This window comes from Somniosus microcephalus, chromosome 6, assembly GCF_052327205.1.
Source record: "Somniosus microcephalus isolate GS21.2 chromosome 6, FLI_Smic_1.0, whole genome shotgun sequence".
NCBI classification, from domain to species: Eukaryota; Metazoa; Chordata; class Chondrichthyes; order Squaliformes; family Somniosidae; genus Somniosus; species Somniosus microcephalus.
The window spans coordinates 69,677,914-69,698,409 of record NC_140992.1 but is presented as its reverse complement, the minus strand read 5'-3'; the positions used below and the strand labels follow the sequence as shown (position 1 = coordinate 69,698,409).

The window sequence follows — 20,496 nt, the reverse complement described above, 5'->3', positions numbered from 1 at the left end:
TGCACACTAACTTCTTATGTGGGACTTTATCAAAGGCCTTCTGAAAATCCAAATACACCACATCCACTGGTTCTCCCTTATCTATTCTACCAGTTACATCCTCAAAAAATTCCAGTAGGCTTGTCAAACATGATTTCCCTTTCATAAATCCACTAATCCCGTTGATATTTTCTAAATGTCCTGTTATCACATCCTTTATAATAGACTCTAGCATTTTCCCTACTACTGATGTTAGGCTAACCGGTCTGTAGTTCCCCGTTTTCTCTCTCCCTCCTTTTTTAAATAGTGGGGTTACATTTGCCACCCTTCAATCTGCAGGAACTGTTCCAAAATTCTATAGAATTATGGAAGATGACAACCAATGCATCCACTATTTCCATGGCTACTTCTTTTAGTACTCTGGGATGCAGATTATCAGGCCCTGGGGATTTATCGGCTTTCAGTCTCATTAATTTCTCCAGCATTATTTGTTTACTAATACTAATTTCCTTTAATTCCTCCTTCTCACTAGACCCTTGGGCCTAGAAATTGGGTATAGCCTCGCTTGAGGCGTTAGAACTGGCGCTGCACAAAGTTTATAGCCAGACGAAACTTATCGCTGCCTGGTGCGATATTGGGTTGCATCGCCCCCAAAGGGGATTGAGGCGCGAATTCAGACGTTGCACGGGGCTCCTAAGGCGCAAAAGTTCAGGCGCTACCCAATCTCGGCGCGGGCGGGCGCAGCGCAGGTGATCTCAATTACCGAAAACCACGAGACTTCCAGGTGCCGGCCGGCTCTTAAAGGGGTGGGTCAGTCAGCCCGAGCTGCCACACTCAACGCCCTGTAGGCCTCAGAACCGGCGCTCGCCCTTCTCTGGCGCAAAAAATTTGGTGAGGATGGAGAAGGTGAGAGAGAGAGCAGCGCGCTTCAGCACTGAGGCTCTGGACCAGTTGGTGTCCGCAGTGGAGCGCCGTCGAGATGTTCTGTATCCTGACAATGGCAGGAGGCCGAATCAAAAGGATTACCGGCGATCTTGGAGGGAGGTTTCTCCGAGGGTCAACTCCAGCAGTATGGCGACCAGGAGCCCTGTTCAGTGCAGGAAGAAATTCAACGACCTCACTCGGGTCGTTAGGGTGAGTGTTGTTTATGCAAACTTCTGATTAGAAACATAAAAACATAGAAGATAGGAGCAGGAGTAGGCCATTCAATGAGATCATGGCTGATCATCCAAACCCTAGCACCCGGTCCCTACACCGACAGCCATCCCACCCAAGCCCTATCCCCGTAACCCCGCGTATTTAATCCCCCTAACACTAAGAGTCAATTTTTATCATGGCCAATCAACCTAACCTGCACATCTTTGGACTGTGGGAGGAAACCGGAGCACCCGGAGGAAACCCACGCAAACACGGGGAGAATGTGCAAACTCCACACAGTTTCCCTCCATCTGCACCTGACTTCGAGCACCCTGTTGCCATGATGCCCCAATGGCCATCCGTCAGAAAGCACCCATGGCCCTTTCTGGGCACACACATGGACATTTGACTCAAGGCCACATGCAAGGGCTCTTGCACCATGGGGGGGCATGAGATGATCTCTCAAGGCCTCATGTTACAGAACTTCCCCTTCTTTCCCCTGCAGTCCAAGCTGGCGGCGATGCGAAAGGACCAGCTTCGAACCGGTGGCGGGCCTCCACAAGTCGTCACTCTCACGGATCTCGAGGAGAGTTCACCAGATTCTTGGAGGGCGTCTGAGTGGTCCTGTTACCACTGCAGCTGCCGACCCCATTCTCGACAGCGAGGGTAAGGCTCTCACCTTTTTCAGCTGTTTCCTTCCACTTGGTCCCCCCGCCAGCATGCTTCCTCAGTGTGCAGCCATGTCAGAGCCTTGCCGCAATCTGGCATACCTTGCCGCCAACCTGTCCTTTTGCTAAAGCCACTCTTCCACCTCCCTGCTTTCAGATGATGCATCACCAACTCGGGATCAACGCCCTGAAGCTGCCAGTGCCAGTGCCTCCGGAGGAGAGGATCAGGAGGAAGCCGGAGCATCCGTTCCAATCTCAGGGGAGCATACACATTTGCAAACTGGGGATAGTAGTTCCCTGGAGGGGAGGGGGGGGGGCTCTGATGAGGAGCCAGTTGCCGGAACAAGCGGCATGCAGCAACGCAAGGGGGGTAGGCAAGTTCGGCCACCGGCTCCCCGGAGGGCAAGGCAGGGAGTGATGACAGCTGCACAGAGTGCAGAGGAGGTGCGTCGCCTGGCTGAAATGAGCACCCAGGCCCGGCTCAGGCACACTGAGCTGATGGCTGCAGTGGGGAGGATGCCTCAGTCAATAGAAACACTGGCAAAGAGTGTGTTGGACTTCGGGGCAGCAATGGAGAGGACTCTCCAGGGCTTCGGGGCAACAATGGAGAGGATTGTCCAGGGCTTTGAGGCCGCTATGGAAAGGTCTGTCCAGGGCTTGTCTGAGGCAGTGTAATGGACTGCTCCGGCCTTGTCCGAAGCAATGGAAAGAACTGTCCAGGGCTTCTCCGAAGCACTGGCACCTGCCACACAGGTCCTCACTGCTGCCACGCAGTCACTTGCCGGCCTCGTCCACACCCAGACTGAGGCAACGCGAACTCTCACTGCAGCCACCCTATCTGCATCAGCTAGGATCACCCCGGGCCCTTCCAGTCCCATACAAGGCCAGGAATCAGTGGAGCATGCGATTGTGGCGGATGAGCCGAACCAATCCCCTCAGAGAGCCAGTGTATCGTCCGACCATGGTGCAGGTGTTCTCTCTCGGCAGGTGACCATTGCACATGCCAGCGCTGGTACGTCTGCAGTGCAGCTGCCACCACCTGCAGGGCACACTGCTTCCAGCCATGCTCAGATCAAGCAGCCTGCGTCCGCACCCTCCAAGACCAGAGGTCGGCCAGGCCATCCCTCAGGGGCTTCTGCGCTTCCACACAGTCAGCAGGCGTCCCCCAGCCTTGACCCTGCCACTGGGGTTCAATTACGTAGGAGCAGCAGGGAGAGAAGGGGCCGACCGTGAAAGAGAAGTCGTTCTCCATCAAGGGGCCAGCAGTAGAGGGAGGTGCTGAGACGTTTCTTTGGCCAAATTCAAGGACACCCTCACCTGTTGTAATTGTTGGAAATGGTTTGTTTAGTTTTGCGGCTTTGCCGAAGAGTTAACTGTTATTTTGTTAGTTATGGTTTCTGTTGACTTGACGTTGTTTTGCTGTAATGAAAGACTTTTGTGACAATAAAGAAAAGTTTTAATGTGCTATGGTACATGTGACTATTTACAGTGATGCTGGCCTTCAGAGGCTTTCAAAGATCCAAAGTGCGCAGGAGTAAAGACACCCATCATTCCGCCAGAGGGGCCTCGAAACGAGTCCTGATGAGCCTCTGACGGATGGCCTTTCCACTTTCAGGAACCCTTCCATCTTCCTCCTCCTCCTCCTCCTCCTCCGCATGCTCCTCCTCCTCCGCCTGCTCTTCCTCCTCCGCCTCGTCCGCCTGCTCTGCTGGATGTTGAGGGACAGCTGGAATTGGCTGGGTGTGTCGAATCGCCAAGTTGTGGAGCATGCAGCAGACGACGACGATGTGACCCACTTGCTCCGGCGAGTACTGCAGGGCTCCCCCCGAATGGTCCAGACAGCGGAAACGCTGTTTGAGCACACCAATAGTGTGCTCTACAATGTTCCTGGTCGCCTGATGGCTGCTGTTGAACAGCTCTTCTGCTGGTGTGGCGGCCAGACGGAGTGGTGTCATCAGCCATGGGCAGAGAGGATAGCCCTTGTCCCCAATAAGCCAGCCTCGTGGTCGAGCCGGCCCCTCAAAAAGGTCACAAACTGAGGTCTGCCGCAGGATAAAGGCATCGTGGCTGCTCCCTGGGAATTGGGCGTTGACTGCCATGATGATTTGGCGGTGGTCACAGACCAGCTGCACGTTGAGGGAGTGGAACCCCTTGCGGTTGCGGAAGTCCTCAGGATTCTGGAATGGCGCCCTCAAAGCCACGTGTGTGCAGTCAATCGCCCGCTGCACCATGGGGAAGTCCGCAATAGCAGCGAAGCCCTGCGCGCGCTCCGCCTGCTTCTCCAGGGTCAGAGGGAAGGTGATGAATTGATGCCTTCGTCTATAAAGGGCAGCTGTAACTTGCCGGATGCAACAGTGGACTGCAAACTGAGAGATATTCGCAATGTCCCCAGTGGCTGACTGAAAGGATCTGGTGGCATAGAAATTGAGGGCAAGAGTCAGTTTTACAGCCACTGACAGAGGTCCTGCACCGTAGACGCGGCTGCAGATCCTCAGCAAGCAGGTGGCACAGCTCAGTAACAACATCCCTCCCGAATCGGAGCCTTCGCACACACTGCTCCTCCGACATGTCAAGGTATGACACCTGCTGCCTAAAGACCCTCGCAGCATACCCTCGGATTGGCCGACCTCCATTACACCTCCTCCTTCTGGCCAATCCCAGCCCTCTCTCCCGCCGTCTCTCTGCCCCTTCACAGTGTTCGGCCATGAGGCCGTCGCCCTCCAAAGCAGCTCCCATTCTGATGCCAGTTGGTCAAAACGCTGTTAGGTGTAGTGCTCCAACTGCTCCGGACAGGTTTGAAGGTCCCAAGTACTCTAATGCTAAATTCCAAAAACTCTGCTCCACAGTAGCTCACCAACTCTCTCCAGCAATGATCGCAATGAACAGGCCAAGTGGCTGCAGCTTTTATACTAGAGCTGTCCCCTTTAAATAGCGCCCCCCGACTCCGAGAAGGGCCTGCTAACGTTCCTTCGAACTGTCACTAACAGCGCTAGGCGTAAAGGTTCCGGGCGCCACCCAATATCTGGTCAGGGGCGCCTAAAAGGTGTTGCACACTGAAATGATGTCATGATCTGCTTGTGCACGCGGGCACACGCAAACACTTAGTGCAGGCGTTAAATGTATAGTCAATATGGGAGTTGTCGCTATCTTCATTGCACCCGCCCCAACATTGGGTTATGCCCCAATTCTTGGGCTCTTTAGGTGCTAACCGCTGGCGCTACCAACCAAATTTCTAGGCCATGTCCCTAGCATTTCTGGGAAGTTATTTGTGTCCTCTTCCGTGAAGACGGAACCAAAGTATTTGTTTAATTGCTATGCCATTTCCTTGCTCCCCATTATAAATTCTCCCGTTTCTGACTGTAAGGGACATACATTTGTCTTCACTAATCTTTTTCTTTTTACATATTGGTAGAAGCTTTTACAGTCCACTTTTATGTTCCTTGAAAGTTTACTCTCATACTCTATTTTTCCCCTCTTAATCAATCTCTTGGTCCTTTTTAGCTGAATTCTAAACTGCTCCCAAACCTCAGGCTTGCTACTTTTTCTGGCAACTTGATATGAATTCTCTTTGGATCTAATAATAGCCTTAATTTCTTTTGTTAGCCGCTTTTCCTTTTGTGTTTTTGCGCCAGAAAGGAATGTATAACTGTTGCAATTCATGCATTCATTCTTTAAATGTTAGCCATTGCCCATCCACCGTCATGCCTTTTAATGAAGCTCGCCAATCTATCATAGCCAACTCACTCTTCATACTTTCGTAGTTTCCTTTGTTTAGATTTAGGACCCTAGTTTCGGATTGGACAACTTCACTTTCCATCTTAATGAAGAATTCTATCATGTTATGGTCACTCTTCCCTAAAGGACCCCGCACAAGATTATTAATTAACTCCTTCTCATTGAGAAGGCACTGTTGCCTCACAGCGCCAGGGACCCGGGTTCGAATCTGGCCTCGGGTGACTGTCTGTGTGGAGTTTGCACATTCTCCCTGTGTTTGCGTGGGTTTCCTCCGGGTGCTCCGGTTTCCTCCCACAGTCCAAAGATGTGCGGGTTAGGTTGATTGGCTATGATTAATTGACCCTTAGTGTTAGGGGGATTAAATACATGGGGTTACGGGGATAGGGTGGGATATGTGTTGGTGTAGGGGTTACGGGGATCGGGTGGGATATGTGTCGGTGCAGGCTCGATGGGCCGAAATGGCCTCTATCTGCACTGTGGGGTTTCTGTGATTCTGTGATTGCACAATATCCAATCTAGGATAGCCTGTTCCCTAGTTACATTTGCCACCCTTCAATCTGCAGGAACTGTTCCAAAATTCTATAGAATTATGGAAGATGACAACCAATTCATCCACTATTTCCATGGCTACCTCTTTTAGTACTTTAGTAATCAAGGTACTGGTCTATAAAACTATCTCGTATACACTCCAGGGATTCATCCTCCACAGCATTATTGCTAATTTGGTTTGGCCAGTCTATATGTAGATTAAAGTCACCCATGATTACTGTAGTACTCTTGTTACATGCATCTCTAATTTCCTGTTTGATGCCGTCCCCTACATTACCACTACTGTTTGGAGGCCAAAAGGCAAATCCCACCAATGTTTTCTGCCCCTTGGTGCTTCTTAGCTCCACCCAGACTGATTCTACATCTTGATTTTCTGAGCCAATATCCTCTCACTATTGCTCTGATTTCATCCTTTACTAACAATGCCACCCCACCTCCTTTTCCTTTTTGCCTGTCCTTCCTAAATATTGAATATCCTTGGATATTCAGTTCCCAGCCTTGGTCACCCTGTAGCCATGTCTCCGTAATTGCAATTAGATCGTATCCGTTTACATCTATTTGCGCTGTTAATTCATCTATCTTATTATGAATGCTTCGTGCATTCCGATACAGTGCCTTTAGATTTGTCTTTTTAACATTTTTAGACATCTTAACATTTTTTGTACTATGGCCCTATTTGTCTTATTACCATTTTCTCTTACCCGGACCCTATTTGTTAGTGCACTCTTTTGTTTGTACGCTCTGTCCCTTCCTGACACAATCTGGTTATCCTTATCCCAAACACTTTCCTGCAGTGCTTCCTTGTCTTTTCTCTTTAGCATTCTTACCAGGACCCATTCTTACCAGGACCCACCCCCCACCCCTCCCTAATTAGTTTAAAGCCCTATCTACCTCCCTAGTTAGTTGATTCGCTAGAACTCTGGTCCCAGCATGGTTCAAGTGTAGTCTGTTCCAACGGAAAAGTTCTCTCTTTCCCCAGTACTGGTGTCAGTGCCCTACGAATCGAAACCCACTTCTCCCACACCAATCTTTGAGTCACGCATTCATCTCCCTGATCCTATTGACATTATGCCAATTTGCTCGTGGCTCAGATAATAATCCAGAGAACCTTTGTGGTTCTGCTTTTTAATTTAGTCCCTAGCTGCTCAAACTCTCTCAGCAGAACTTTTTTCTTAGTCCTACCTATGTCGTTGGTACCTACGTGGACCAAGACAACTGGATCCTCCCCCTCCAAGTTCTCCTCCAGCCCGGAGAAAATGTCCTTTACCCTGGCACTGGGTAGGCAACACAGCCTTCGGGACTCACGCTCATGGCTGCAGAGAACAGTGTCCATCTCCCTATCACGGCAGCAAGCAACCAAATATGATGTCAAGGAGCCCTAGCAGGACTTCCCTTGACCTTCAACAGCACCACCAGCGCAGAGTAGCCCACCATCAACATTAAAAAAAACAAATTTAATTTGCTTATGGGATCTGGGCATCGCTGGCAAGGCCAGCATTTATTGCCCATCCCTAGTTGCCCTCGAGAAGGTGGTGGTGAACCGCTGCAGTCCATGTGGTGTAGGTACTCACACAGTGTTGTTAGGTAGGGAGTTCCAGGATTTTGACCCAGCGACGATATACTTCTAAGTCAGGATGGTGTATGACTTGGAGGGGAACTTGGAGGTGGTGGTGTTCCCATGCGCCTACTACCCTTGTCCTTCTAGGTGGAAGAGGTCGCGAGTTTGGGAGGTGCTGCCAAAGAAGCCTTGGCGAGTTGCTGCAGTGCATCTTGTAGATGGTACACACTGCAGCCACGGTACGCCAGTGGTGGAGGGAGTGAATGTTGAAGGTGGTGGATGGGTTGCCAATCAAGCGGGCTGCTTTGTCCTGGATGGTGTCAAGCTTCTCGAGTGTTGTTGGAGCTGCACTCATCCAGGCAAGTGGAGAGTATTCCATCACACTCCTGACTTGTACCGTGTAGACGGTGGAAAGGCTTTGGGGAGTCAGGAGGAGAGACACTCGCTACAGAACACCTAGCCTCTGACCTGCTCTTGTTGCCACAGTATTTATATGGCTGGTCCAGTTAAGTTTCTGATTAATGGTGACCCCCCAGGATGTTGATAGTGGGGGATTTGGCACTGGTAATGCCATTGAATGTCAAGGGGAGGTGGCTAGACTCTTGCTTGTTGGAGAAAATCATTGCCTGGCACTTCTGTGGCGCAAATGTTACCTGCCACTTATCAGCCCAAGCCTGAACGTCGTCCAGGTCTTGTTGCATGCGGGCATGGACTGCTTCATTATCTGAGGAGTTGTGAATGGCACTGAACACTGTGCAGTCATCAGCAAACATCCTCATTTCTGACCTTATGTTGGAGGGAAAGTCATTGAAGCAGCTGAAGATGGTTGGGCCTAGGACACTGCCCTGAGGAACTCCTGCAGCGATGTCCTGGGGCTGTGAGGATTGACCTTCAACCACCACAACCATCTTCCTTTGTGCTAGGTATGACTCCAGCCAGTGGAGAGTTTTCCCCCCGATTCCCATTGACTTCAATTTTACTAGGGCTCCTTGATGCCAGACTTGGTCTTGGGGTCACCAATGACCAAAAGCTGAATTGGACTCGCCATATCCACTGTGGCTAAACGAGCAGGGCAGAAGTTGGGTACTCCGAGGGGTCAAGAGGTGATGTTTGAATTTCTGCTACATGGAGGAGGTAGGGGTTACTATCCAGATTTCTGTTCAGTAAAGGCGAGAGAAAACTAGAAATTCTATACCTCTATGATTGTGCTGCTTTTCCATTAAATCTCTATTTGTGTCATGAAGGGATAATAGTTGATTTTCTCTTTCTATAGTATAGGTGCAACTGAGGGCTGACGAATCATTTCTCTTTGAAGCTTCAACTGATGAAGAGTCAATATTTCTTGATATTGTGATGTTTTCATGTTGCAGTGATGAGTTCATTGTCTTAGATAAACTTCCATGAATTCTGGGAAAAAAACAAAATCAATGACTATGAGAGAGAAAGAGAGACAAAGAAAGACAGAAAGAAAAAGAAAGAAAAATAGACTTACATTCCTATAGCACCTTTCATGACCACCCAATGTTTCAAAGCACTTTACAGCCAATGAAGTACTTTTGAAGTCGAGCCACTGTTGTAATGTAGGAAACGTGGCAGCCAATTTGCACACAACAAGCTCCCACAAACAGCAATGTGATAATGACCAGATAATCTGTTTTTGTTATGTTGATTGAGGGATAAATATTGGCCAGGACACCAGGGATAACTCCCTTACTCTTCTTCGAAATAGTGCCATGGGATCTTTCCGTCCATCCAAAAGATGGCACCTCCGACAGTGCAGCACTGCACTGAAGTGTCAGCCTAGATTTTTGTACTCAAGTCCCTGGAGTGGGACCTGAACCCACAACCTTCTGGCTCAGCAGCGAGAGTGCTACCCACTGAGCCACAGCTGACAGTTTGTCATAGAATCATAGAATAATACAGCACAGAAGGAGGCCATTCGGCCTATTGAGTCTGCGCTGGCTCTTTCGAAGAGCAATCCAGTTAGTCCCACTCCCCCGCTCTTTCCCCAGATCCCTGCAATTTTTTTTCCTTCCAAGTATTTATCCAATTCCCTTTTGAAGGCTACTATTGAATCTGCATCCACCACTCTATCAGGCAGTGCATTCCAAATCCTAACCACTCGTTACATAAAAAAGTTTTTCCTCATGTCACCTCTGCTTCTTTTGTCACCTCTGCTCCTTTTGTCAATCACCTTAAATTTGTGCCCTCTTGTTATCGACCCTTCAGCCATTCGAAACAGTTTCTCTTTATTTACTCTAACTAAATCCTTCATGATTTTAAACACCTCTATCAAATCTCCTCTTAGCCTTCTCTGCTCCAAGGAGAACAACCCCAGCTTCTCCAGTCTATCCACGTAACTGTATTCCCTCATTTCTGGAATCGTTCTAGTAAATCTCTTCTGTACCCTCTCCAAAGCCTTCACGTCCTTCCTAAAGTCTGGTGCCCAGAATTGGTCACAATACTCCAACTGGGGCTGAACTAGCGTTTTATACAGGTTTAGCATAACTTCCTGGCTTTTGTACTCTATGGGCAGGATTTTCATTGGGCCATGGAGGCGGGATTGGAGGCATGTGGGGGGTTAAAATCGCGAAATCAGGGGGCACGAACCCATCCCGCCCCCAATCCGCCTCCATGCCAGTTTCAAAGGAGGTGGATACTGTGCTGGGAGCCGGAGTTAGTTAACAGGCAGTTTTTAGCCTAATCCCTATTTTTATTCCTGAAGTGTGGGCTTCCCGACGGCTCCAAACCACGCCAAGTTAGCGAGGCGGACCATCAGGCTGAAGGGCTTGGAGGGTTCGAGATGTCTGGTGTTAAGGTGAGTGATGGGTGTGTGAGTGCAGAGGTAAGTGAGTTTGGTGTGTGTAAAGTGTTTAAAGAAGTTTTACTTACCTTTACAGCCTTCCTTCCTTCAGGTCTCGGGAATCCCTCATCTCACCGGCACAGAAAGCAGACTGGCTGCGAGCTGTCAAAATCTGCAGCATTCAGCTTTCTGTTCTGGAGAGATCTCTAAATCAGCCTGAGAGGAAGGAATTAACTAGGAGTACAGATTGTCAGTGTTTGACAGCTTCAAAGAGCTGTCAAATGCTGATATTTCATCTGTCAAAAGCTCTTGACAGATGAAATGTCAATCTGTGACGCCACCTGTTGCCGGGTGGCCCTTAATAATAATAATAATAATAATAATTCAACTTTATTGTCATTGTACAATGCACAAGTACCTGAACAACGAAATGTGATCTTGCAAGCTCCCATGAGTCCAGTACAAATAACATTAACATTAAACGTAAATAGCACCGTCCTGGGAGAAGCAAAGCCGCTGCGTCTGTGCGCGCCGCCATTCCATTTCCACCATTCCTCCTGTCCGACAATCTTCAGCCCAACGCCCGGGCCTGCTCACCAGCCGCCCCTCCCGGGGCTCCTTCCGTGACCTTCTCACCAACCGCCCCTCCTCGGGGCTCCTTCCGTGACCTTCTGCACCTGGTCTTCCCTGATGGTCACCCCTGCAGGTACTAACCAGGCCTGGCTCTGCTTAGCTTCCAAGCCTTGCCAGTGACCCTGTCCCTAGTCCCAGGAACAGGGCGGGCTCAACAAGGTCAATCAAGTGAAAATCGCGTGGGTTGGCCACAATTCGATGAAGGCAGGACTACAACCCCAAAAGTTGTAGTCCCGCCTCCTACATGCCTCCAGTATCAAAATCCAGCCCTTAGCCTCTATTTATAAAGCCCAGGATCCCATATGCTTTATTAACTGCTTTATTAACCTGTCCTGCCAACTTCAAAGATATTTGCACAAGCACCCCCAGGTCTCCCTGTTCTTGCACGCCCTTTAAAATTGTACCATTTAGTGTGTATGATCTCTCATTCTTCCTACCAAAATGTAGCACCTCACACTTCTCTGCGTTGAATTTCATCTGCCATGTGTCCGTCCATTCCACCATGATTTTATGTATATAAACTATATTAAAATTCTTCTGTCTGCACAATCTTCTCATCAACTTTTTCCACTGGCATTAGCAGAAAGACGTAATTACAGTGTGAGAAGTTTACATCAGCACCTTCAATCATAAATGTGGGTACAGGAATTTATAATGGTTATATAAAAATAAGCACAGAATATAAGACTTTAAAATGGTGACTGAATTACATCTGTGCACTCTGGCCCAATTATCCCCCACCTGCTAACCCTACTTCACCTGGAAACTACACTTGGTTATGACTCCGTGTGCAATGCCAACATATTTTATATGTCTCCTTATCAATATAGTGTGGCGGAGCCACCAAGGGTCTCAGAACAATTGGTAATAATCCCTTTAACTACAGTATAGTGCAACTGTGGACTGCACCTTTAAACTGTACTGTATTGTGTTTTCCTGCACTCCACGTGATGACGTTGCTCACGTGACCACCAGTGGCGCGAAGAACGTGATGACGTCAGCTTCCAGAATCTTCCAGTAGTCGTCGAGTGCCCAGCAAGCTATATAGACCTGTATACCGTTTCTCCTGTAGTTTCCCTGCTAACTTCGTTGTTCATTAAAACCTGTTGATTTGATTCATCGAGTCGAATACTTTATTCAGCTAGGAACCTCCGTTCCTACATTGGTGAACCCGATCTCGTCGGACAACTTTCGTCGAGGATGAACACGAACGCTGTCGCCCTTAAACTGCCGCAGTTCTGGGAACAGCAGCCAGCAGCATGGTTTTTCCAGGCAGAAGCACAGTTCGCTGTCCGGGAGGTCACAGCGGATGCGACCCGTTATTATTACGTGGTTGCCGCTCTCGACAGTGCCACGGCCTCGCGGGTCGTCAGCATCCTTGGAAGCCCACCGGAGGAGGGCAAGTACGAAGCGCTTAAAACCCGTTTGCTACAGGTATTTGATCTTAATAAGTCGGAGCGGGCACGCAAGCTTATTTCCATGCCCGGCCTCGGGGACTCAAAACCGTCAGAGCTGATGAGTCAAATGCTCACGCTGTTGGGTGCGGAACCCCAATGCTTTTTATTCCGTGAGCTTTTCCTCTGCCAGCTACCCGAACCGGTTCAGGCGGCATTGGCCAACACAGCCATCACAGACGGTGCTGAACTCGCTGCAGAGGCAGACAAGATATTTACTGTCACTCAGCAATGTTGTGTGGCCGCGAGGCGCTTTTCCCCCACGCGAGAGAAGACCAGCCCGCCCCCAGCAGGATGGTGTGCGTACCACGCCCGTTTTGGCGCCAAAGCTCGATGCTGCCGGCCTCCTTGCAGTTTCCCTCAAGAAAAAAAAAAAAAAACTCCAACAAGCCCGCGTCCTCCCGGACGGACGACAAGGTCTAAAAAGCACAGCAAGTTAGCTATGGCGGCGGGCTCAGCGGGCAAACTCATTTATGTTACGGATTCCGTTACGGGCCGCCGATTCCTGTGCGACACTGGTTCACAGTGCAGCATCCTCCCGGCTTCAAAGTTGGACCTACTGATGTGCCATCAATAACTCAAAGACAAGGAGTTTAAAGGATTCAACTGAAGGCTTTTAATCACTAAGAACATTGTAGGTCTTTCCACATCGGGTTCGTCTGATATAAAAGGTCTCAAGAGCTGTATGAGTCATTCTATGACAAAAGACAGGGGCGTAGCCAATACACACAATAGGAAAAAGGGGGCGGTACACACAATACAAAGCAGGTAAAACACAGGGGTTGATGAAGGCATATATTTCATCACATTCACCCCTTCTACAGATTTAGTCTGTCCAGGGGTGCGATAGGCCTTCCTGAACGTCGCAACAGTACCTCGGGTTCCGACCGGGAGTCCGTGGTGCCCTCCTGGGCATACCCATGTGTTGGGGGTGTTGCAGGTACTTCTGGGGGTGGTGAGCCTGGGGATGGTGGAGGTTCTTCTGGGGGTGGTGGTGATGGGTCATCGTCGCTTCCTGCCGAGGCGAGGTCCTTTATGGACACGGTGTCCTCACGCCCGTCGGCGTGCTTGACGTACGCGTACTGTGGGTTTGCGTGGAGTAGGTGTACTGCCTCCATGAGGGGATCCGTTTTGTGGCCCCTCACATGCTTCCGTAATAGGACTGTCCCTGGGGTGGAGAGCCACGAGGGTAGGGACACTCCTGAGGTTGATTTGCGGGGAAAAACAAACATCTTCTCGTGAGGAGTGGCGTTAGTAGCCGTACACAGTAGCGACCTTATCGAGTGGAGTACGTCTGGGAGGACCTCTTGCCAGCGGGAGGTGGGGAGGCCTTTAGACCTTAGTGCTAAGGTGACCGCCTTCCACACTGTCGCGTTCTCCCTCTCCACTTGCCTGTTACCCCGAGGGTTATAACTAGTGGTCCGACTCGTGGCTATCGCCTTCGACAGCAGGTATTGGCGCAGTTCGTCGCTCATGAACGACGCCCCCGTCAGTGTGGATGTAGTTAGGCATGCCGAACGTGCAAAACAGGTTGCCGAGGCACTTGATGACCGTGGCACTGGTCATGTCTGGGCAGGGGTAGGCGAATGGGAAGCGGGAGTACTCATCCACAATGTTGAGAAAGTACACATTGCGGTCGGTGGAGGGGAGTGGTCCCTTGAAATCTAAGCTCAGGCGCTCGAATGGCCGTGTAGCTTTGATCAGGTGGGCTCGGTCAGGCCTGAAAAAACGGGGCTTGCATTCCGCACAGGTGCGGCAGTCCCTGGTCATCGACCGGACCGCCTCAATGGAATAGGGGAGGTTACGGGATTTTATAAAGTGAAATAGCCGGGTGACCCCCGGGTGGCAGAGGCCATTGTGGAGGCCCTGTAGCCTGTCCCCCTGGATGCTGGCACACATCCCTCGTGATAGGGCGTCGGGGGATTCGTTGAGGGCCCCTGGCCTATATATTATGTCGTACTCAAACGTGGAGAGTTCGATCCGCCACCTGAGAATTTTGTCGTTCTTGACCTTCCCCCTCTGTTTGTTGTTAAACATGAAGGCAACGACCGCTGGTCGGTAAGCAGGGTGAAGCGTTTGCCGGCTAGGTAGTGCCTCCAGTGCCGCACTGCCTCCACTATGGCCTGGGCCTCCTCCTCTACCGAGGAGTGCCTGATCTCGGGCCCTTGGAGGGTTCTTGAGAAATAGGCTACGGGCCGCCCATCCTGGTTGAGGGTGGCTGCTAAAGCGAAGTCGGACGCATCGCTTTCGACCTGGAAAGGGATGTTTTCGTCCACTGCCTGCAGCGTGACCTTCTCAATGTCGTGTTTAATGCTGTTGAAGGCGGCGTGGGCCTCGGCCGTGAGCGGGAAGGACGTTGATTTCAGGAGGGGACGGGCCTTGTCGGAATAGTTGGGGACCCATTGGGCGTAATAGGAGAAGAACCTCAGGCACCTTTTCAGGGCCTTGGGAGTGTTTGGTAGGGGTAGCTCCTGTAGGGGGCGCAATCGGTCGGGGTCCGGACCGATTTCCCCGTTTTCCACCACGCAGCCCAGGATACAGAGGCGCGTGGTGCTAAAGACACACTTATCCTCGTTGTAGGTGAGATCGAGTCTGAGAGCGGTTTTCAGAAATCTCGCGAGGTTCGAGTCGTGGTCTTGCTGGTCGTGGCCGCAGATGGTGACGTTGTCTAGGTATGGATAGGTGGCTGTTAACTGGTTCTCATCGACCATGCGGTCCATCTCCCGCTGGAAGACCGAGACCCCATTCGTTACCCCAAAGGGGACTCTGAGGAAGTGGTAGAGGCGTCCGTTCGCCTCGAAGGCGGTGTATGGACGGTCCTCGATTTTAGGTCGATGGTGGAAAACACCCGGTATTGCGCAATTTGGTTAACCATATCCGCTATGCGGGGCAGAGGGTAGGCGTCTAGCTGGGTGTATAGATTAACCGTCTGGCTATAATCTATCACCATCTGCTTCTTTTCGCTACCCTTAACTACTACTACCTGGGCGCGCCACGGGCTGGTACTGCATTCGATGATACCCTCCCGCTTGAGTCTTTCTACTTCCGACACAATGAACCGTCTGTCCTCCCAGCTGTACCGCCTGTCCTCCCAGCTGTACCGCCTACTCTTGGTCGCTATGGGTCGACAGTTGGGTGCGAGGTTGGCGAACAGAGAGGGCGGCTTGACCTTCAGGGTAGCCAGACCGCACACTGTGAGGGGCGGCTGGGACCCACCGTAGGTAAGCGTGATACTTTGGTGGTGGCACTGGAAGTCCAGACCCAAGATCACGCTCACACAGAGATCTGGCATTATCAATAGTTTAAAATCTCTGTAATCAGTGCCTTTTACCGACAACATAACCGCGCAGAAACCTGTAATTTTTGAGGTATGAGTCTTATCAGCCATGGCGATTTTGCCCTGTGTGGGGACTATCGTTAGTGAAAGTCGTTTTACCAGGCTAGGATGAATAAAGCTTTCGGTGCTCCCGCAGTCAATCAAGCATTTAACCTTGTTCCCGTTTACTTCTATGTCCATCATCAATCTAGACAACGGATGCAGCCTGGATTGATCCAGTGATCGAGGCCACCAGTGGGTCCTGGAGGTCCGTGTAGTCGGGGCAAGATGGTGGACTCCATGAGGGTGGACAAGATGGCGTCCAAGATGGCCGCCCCCACGGCGCGCACGCGGCAGTAGCGGAGTTGGAGGCGGGGTTCCCGCTGCAGACTTTGCTGAAATGTCCTTTCTTCCCGCATTTAAAACAGGTGGTGCCCTTCGCTGGGCACAGATGCCTGGAGTGTTTGTCCTGGCCGCAGAAGTAGCATTTCGGGCCCCGATGCATCGCGACAGTAGTGGGGCTCCTGGGTGGCAGCTGGGGCTCCGATGGTGCTGGGCTGGCCTGAGACCTGGGAGGTGAAGATGGCTTCCAAGATGGCGGCCCCCACGAGGCGGAGTGGGCCGCGTGGCCTGAGGAACAGGATTCAGAGTTCCTCTGGGCCATATCCAGCGATCGCGCTATGCCCATAGCCTGTTTTAAGTCCAGTCCCTCCTTTTCAAACAGTTTCTGCCGAATGTAATTTGAACTGAGGCCCGCAATAAAGGAGTCTCGGATCAGCTCCTCCGTGTACACGATGGCAGACATGGCCTTACAGTTACAGTCTCTGCCCAGTACTTTTAGGCTTAGCATGAAGTCCTCTAGTGACTCACCATGCCGCTGCGTGCGAGTAGTCAGAAGATGCCTGACGTACACCTCGTTTATTGGCCGCACGTAGTGGGCCTTCAAAATGGTGCAGGCATCCCCGTAGCTGGTGGCATCTTGGATGAGAGGGGAGACCCGATGGCTCACCCAGTTTCGCAGGATTCCCAGTTTCACGTCTCCGGTGGCGGTTGCGGCTGCTATGGCGGTGGATGAGTTTGCGATGAAAAATTCGAAGCATTGGAACCAGTGTCCGAACTGTGTGGCTGCGCCTGAGGCATGGGGGGTCCAGATCCAAGCGCTCTGGTTTCAGGAGTCGATCCATCTTGGTGTTTTAGTGATTAAAATTGATGTGCCATCAATAACTCAAAGACAAGGAGTTTAAAGGATTCAACTGAAGGCTTTTAATCACTAAGAACATTGCAGGTCTTTCCACATCGGGTTCGTCTGATAGAATGACTCATACAGCTCGAGACCTTTATATGACAAAAGACAGGGGCGTAGCCAATACACACAATAGGAAAAAGGGGGCGGTACACACAATACAAAGCAGGTGAAACACAGGGGCTGATGAAGGCATATATTTCATCACACCTACTATCCGGCAGCCAAGGGCCTTCCCTCGTGGCAGTAAATGGCGCTGCCATGCATACGTTCGGGAAATGGACGATAAACTTAACCTTCGCCGGTCAACATTTTGTCTGCAACTTTATTACAGCCAAGGTCTCACAGGCCATCCTGGGGGCCGATTTTTTCTGCGCCAACGGTCTGCTGGTCGCCGTCCAACACTGCCGACTCATTAATGCGTCCACTTTCCACGCAGTGCCCTGCCACCGCAGCACCGCCGTGTCCTGGTCGGTGGCCTGCGCAGTTCCGTCGCAAGACGACTTTACGCGCCTGCTCGGCGAATTCCCGGAGCTCACCAGGCCCACTTTTTCAGCTACAAGCACGCGGCACGGGGTGGAGCACCATATCTCCACGACCGGAGCACCAGTTTACGCTTGGCCGCGGCGATTAGAAGCCGGCAAGCTGGCAGTCGCAAAGGCGGAGTTCCAGACCATGGAGCGCCTCGGGATCATCCGGCGTTCGGACAGCCCTTGGTCTTCCCCACTGCACATAGTACCCAAACCAGGCGGCGGATGGCGACCTTGCGGGGATTACAGGCGCTTAAACGACGCCACGACACCGGACAGGTACCCTATTCCCCACATCCAAGATTTTTCGGCTCATCTGGCTGGAAACGCTATATTTTCTAAAGTGGATCTCGTTCGTGGATATCACCAAGTTCCGGTGCACCCTCCAGATGTCCCCAAAACGGCAGTCATCACTCTGTTCGGTCTTTTTGAGTTCCCCCGCATGCCATTCGGTCTGAAAAATGCAGCCCAAGCATTCCAGCGTTTGATGGGCTCTGTATTACAGGACCACACCTTCCAGTTGGCAGGTTGCAGACGTGCTGTTTCAAGAGGCAGGAACCACGCTCCTGTGCGACACATCCATGGGAGTGCCCCAGCCCATCGTGCCGGTCGAATGGCGCAAGGTATTCCAGGCAATCCACGGGTTATCTCACCCGGGGATGCGGGCTTCTCAACGGCTACTGTCCCGCAAATTCGTTTGGAAAGGCATGCATTTGGACGTCCGGGACTGGACAAACAATTGCGTCAATTGCCAAAAGGCCAAAGTTCACCGTCACGTCAAGGCCCCGCTGGCAAACTTCCCGATGCCTGAGCGCCGTTTCGACCACGTTCACGTGGATTTAGTAGGCCCCCTTCCCGGGTCACGTGGATTCACACACCTCCTGACAGTCGTAGACCGGACCACCAGGTGGCCAGAGGCGATTCCCTTGACCGCCACCACCGCAGCAGACGTAGCCAGGGCATTTCTTTCGTCGTGGGTAGCTCGTTTCGGGGTGCCATCGGACATCTCCTCGGACCGCGGTCCGCAATTCACCTCAGAGCTGTGGAACGCAGTGGCACAAGGCCTGGGTACCAAGCTGCACCGTACCACCGCGTACCATCCGCAGGCGAATGGCCTGTGCGAAAGGTTTCATCAGTCCCTCAAAGCGTCCCTCCGTGCCAGCCTGAGAGGACCCAACTGGGTGGATAGGCTCCCATGGGTGATGCTAGGCCTCCGGACAGCACCAAAGGAGGATCTTCAGTCTTCATCGGCTGAGCTGGTTTATGGCCAGACACTCAGAGTGCCAGGTGACTTCCTCCCTCCACACACCGAACCATGGTCTGCAGCTCAACAGCTCCTACTTCATCAGGAGGCGGCTAGGAATTTCCGGCCCATCCCAACCTCGCAGCACGACCTGCAGAGGCCTCACGTTCCGACAGAGCTCATGAGTTCGGACTATGTCTTTATTCGGCAAGACGGTCACAGAGACCCACTCAAGCCGCCGTATACCGGACCTTTTCGTGTCATCTCATCAGGGAAAAAGTTCTTCACAGTCGAAGTCGGTGGAAAGTCTGATACTGTTTCTGTCGACCGGCTCAAACCAGCCCACCTGGATCGGACTGAGCCTGCCGTGGCCGCCCAACCGCCTCGCCGTGGCCGACCGCCGTTAGCCACCAGACCAGTTGTGCATCAACCCACCGTCGAACAGCCCGATTCGGCCTCCGACGCGCCTGCACCTCGGATTACCGTTTCTGCTTCGCCCCAAGATGCCGCTTCTGTCGCAATCCGGCACTGGTTCTTCAAATAACGCCCCGTTTCTGCTGCCTGAGTTTCGTCGCCGTTCAGTCAGGATCATTAAGCCTCCTACTCGGTTGACAATGTCTGTTAAAGTGGATTCTGGGGGGGGGGCGCCTGTGGCGGAGCCACCAAGGGTCTCATAACAATTGGTAATAATCCCTTTAACTACAGTATAGTGCAGCCGCGGACTGCACCTTTAAACTGTACTGTATTGTGTTTTCCTGCACTCCACGTGATGACGTCATGACGTTGCTCACATGACCACCAGTGGCGCGAAGAACGTGATGACGCCATGACGTCAGCTTCCAGAATCTTCCAGTAGTCGTCGAGTGCCCAGCAAGCTATATAGACCTGTATACCGTTTCTCCTGTAGTTTCCCTGCTAACTTCGTTGTTCATTAAAACCTGTTGATTTGATTCATCGAGTCGAATACTTTATTCAGCTAGGAACCTCCGTTCCTACAATAGAGCTAATTAGAGCAGAAGTATTGATCTTTAGTCCAAATTTTACAATCACCGTACACCAAAATAAATACATATTAGCATAGCTAAAGTTTAAGTGCATTATAATAATTTAAATCTATATAATTTTTCAGTCATTAATAATAACAAAGCCTAGATTTTCCACTTTTGTTATTAGTGCTAGATGACAAATTATTGGTAGGCTTTTAGAGACTAAAATGAAGTGGGTTGTTTACACCTATCCATCTAGCACTTTGCAAGTTATATAATTGTTCCATCAGCATAAAAAGTACATTCTGGTGACCATTAACCTATTACAGTGAGTTGAATCCAAGACTTCATATTTAAGGAAATATAAATGATTCATATTTATTTTTAAGTTTAGCATTACTTATTCCAACAAAATATCTACACTCAGCAACTTTGAATTCTACATGAAAATTTTAATATAGATTTAAATGGAAACCTGGAAGGAGAGAGCCCAAAAATAGGAATAAAAAATAGAATTTTAATATTCTACATATTAAAAAAAAATCTGTTGGACAATAAAAAAGTTTAAATTAATTTGCAGTCATTATTTTACTATTTAAATTATACAGTAGACGTTGCCTCACACTGATGTCAAGTTTGATGTTTTCACACTGATGATGACA

General features: G+C 50.7%; 1 protein-coding gene across 5 annotated transcripts in view; it reads right to left on the bottom strand.

The window, feature by feature from the left end:
• zbbx (zinc finger, B-box domain containing) overlaps window positions 1–20,496 on the bottom strand; it is a 198,242-nt gene that overhangs the window by 96,618 nt on the left and 81,128 nt on the right. For all 5 annotated transcript variants that reach the window (XM_085990387.1, XM_085990384.1, XM_085990383.1 and 2 more), the window contains one exon: window positions 8,822–9,033. In XM_085990387.1, coding sequence (XP_085846513.1) covers window positions 8,822–9,033 — 212 coding nt within the window. The remainder of the gene's footprint in view (window positions 1–8,821; window positions 9,034–20,496) is intronic.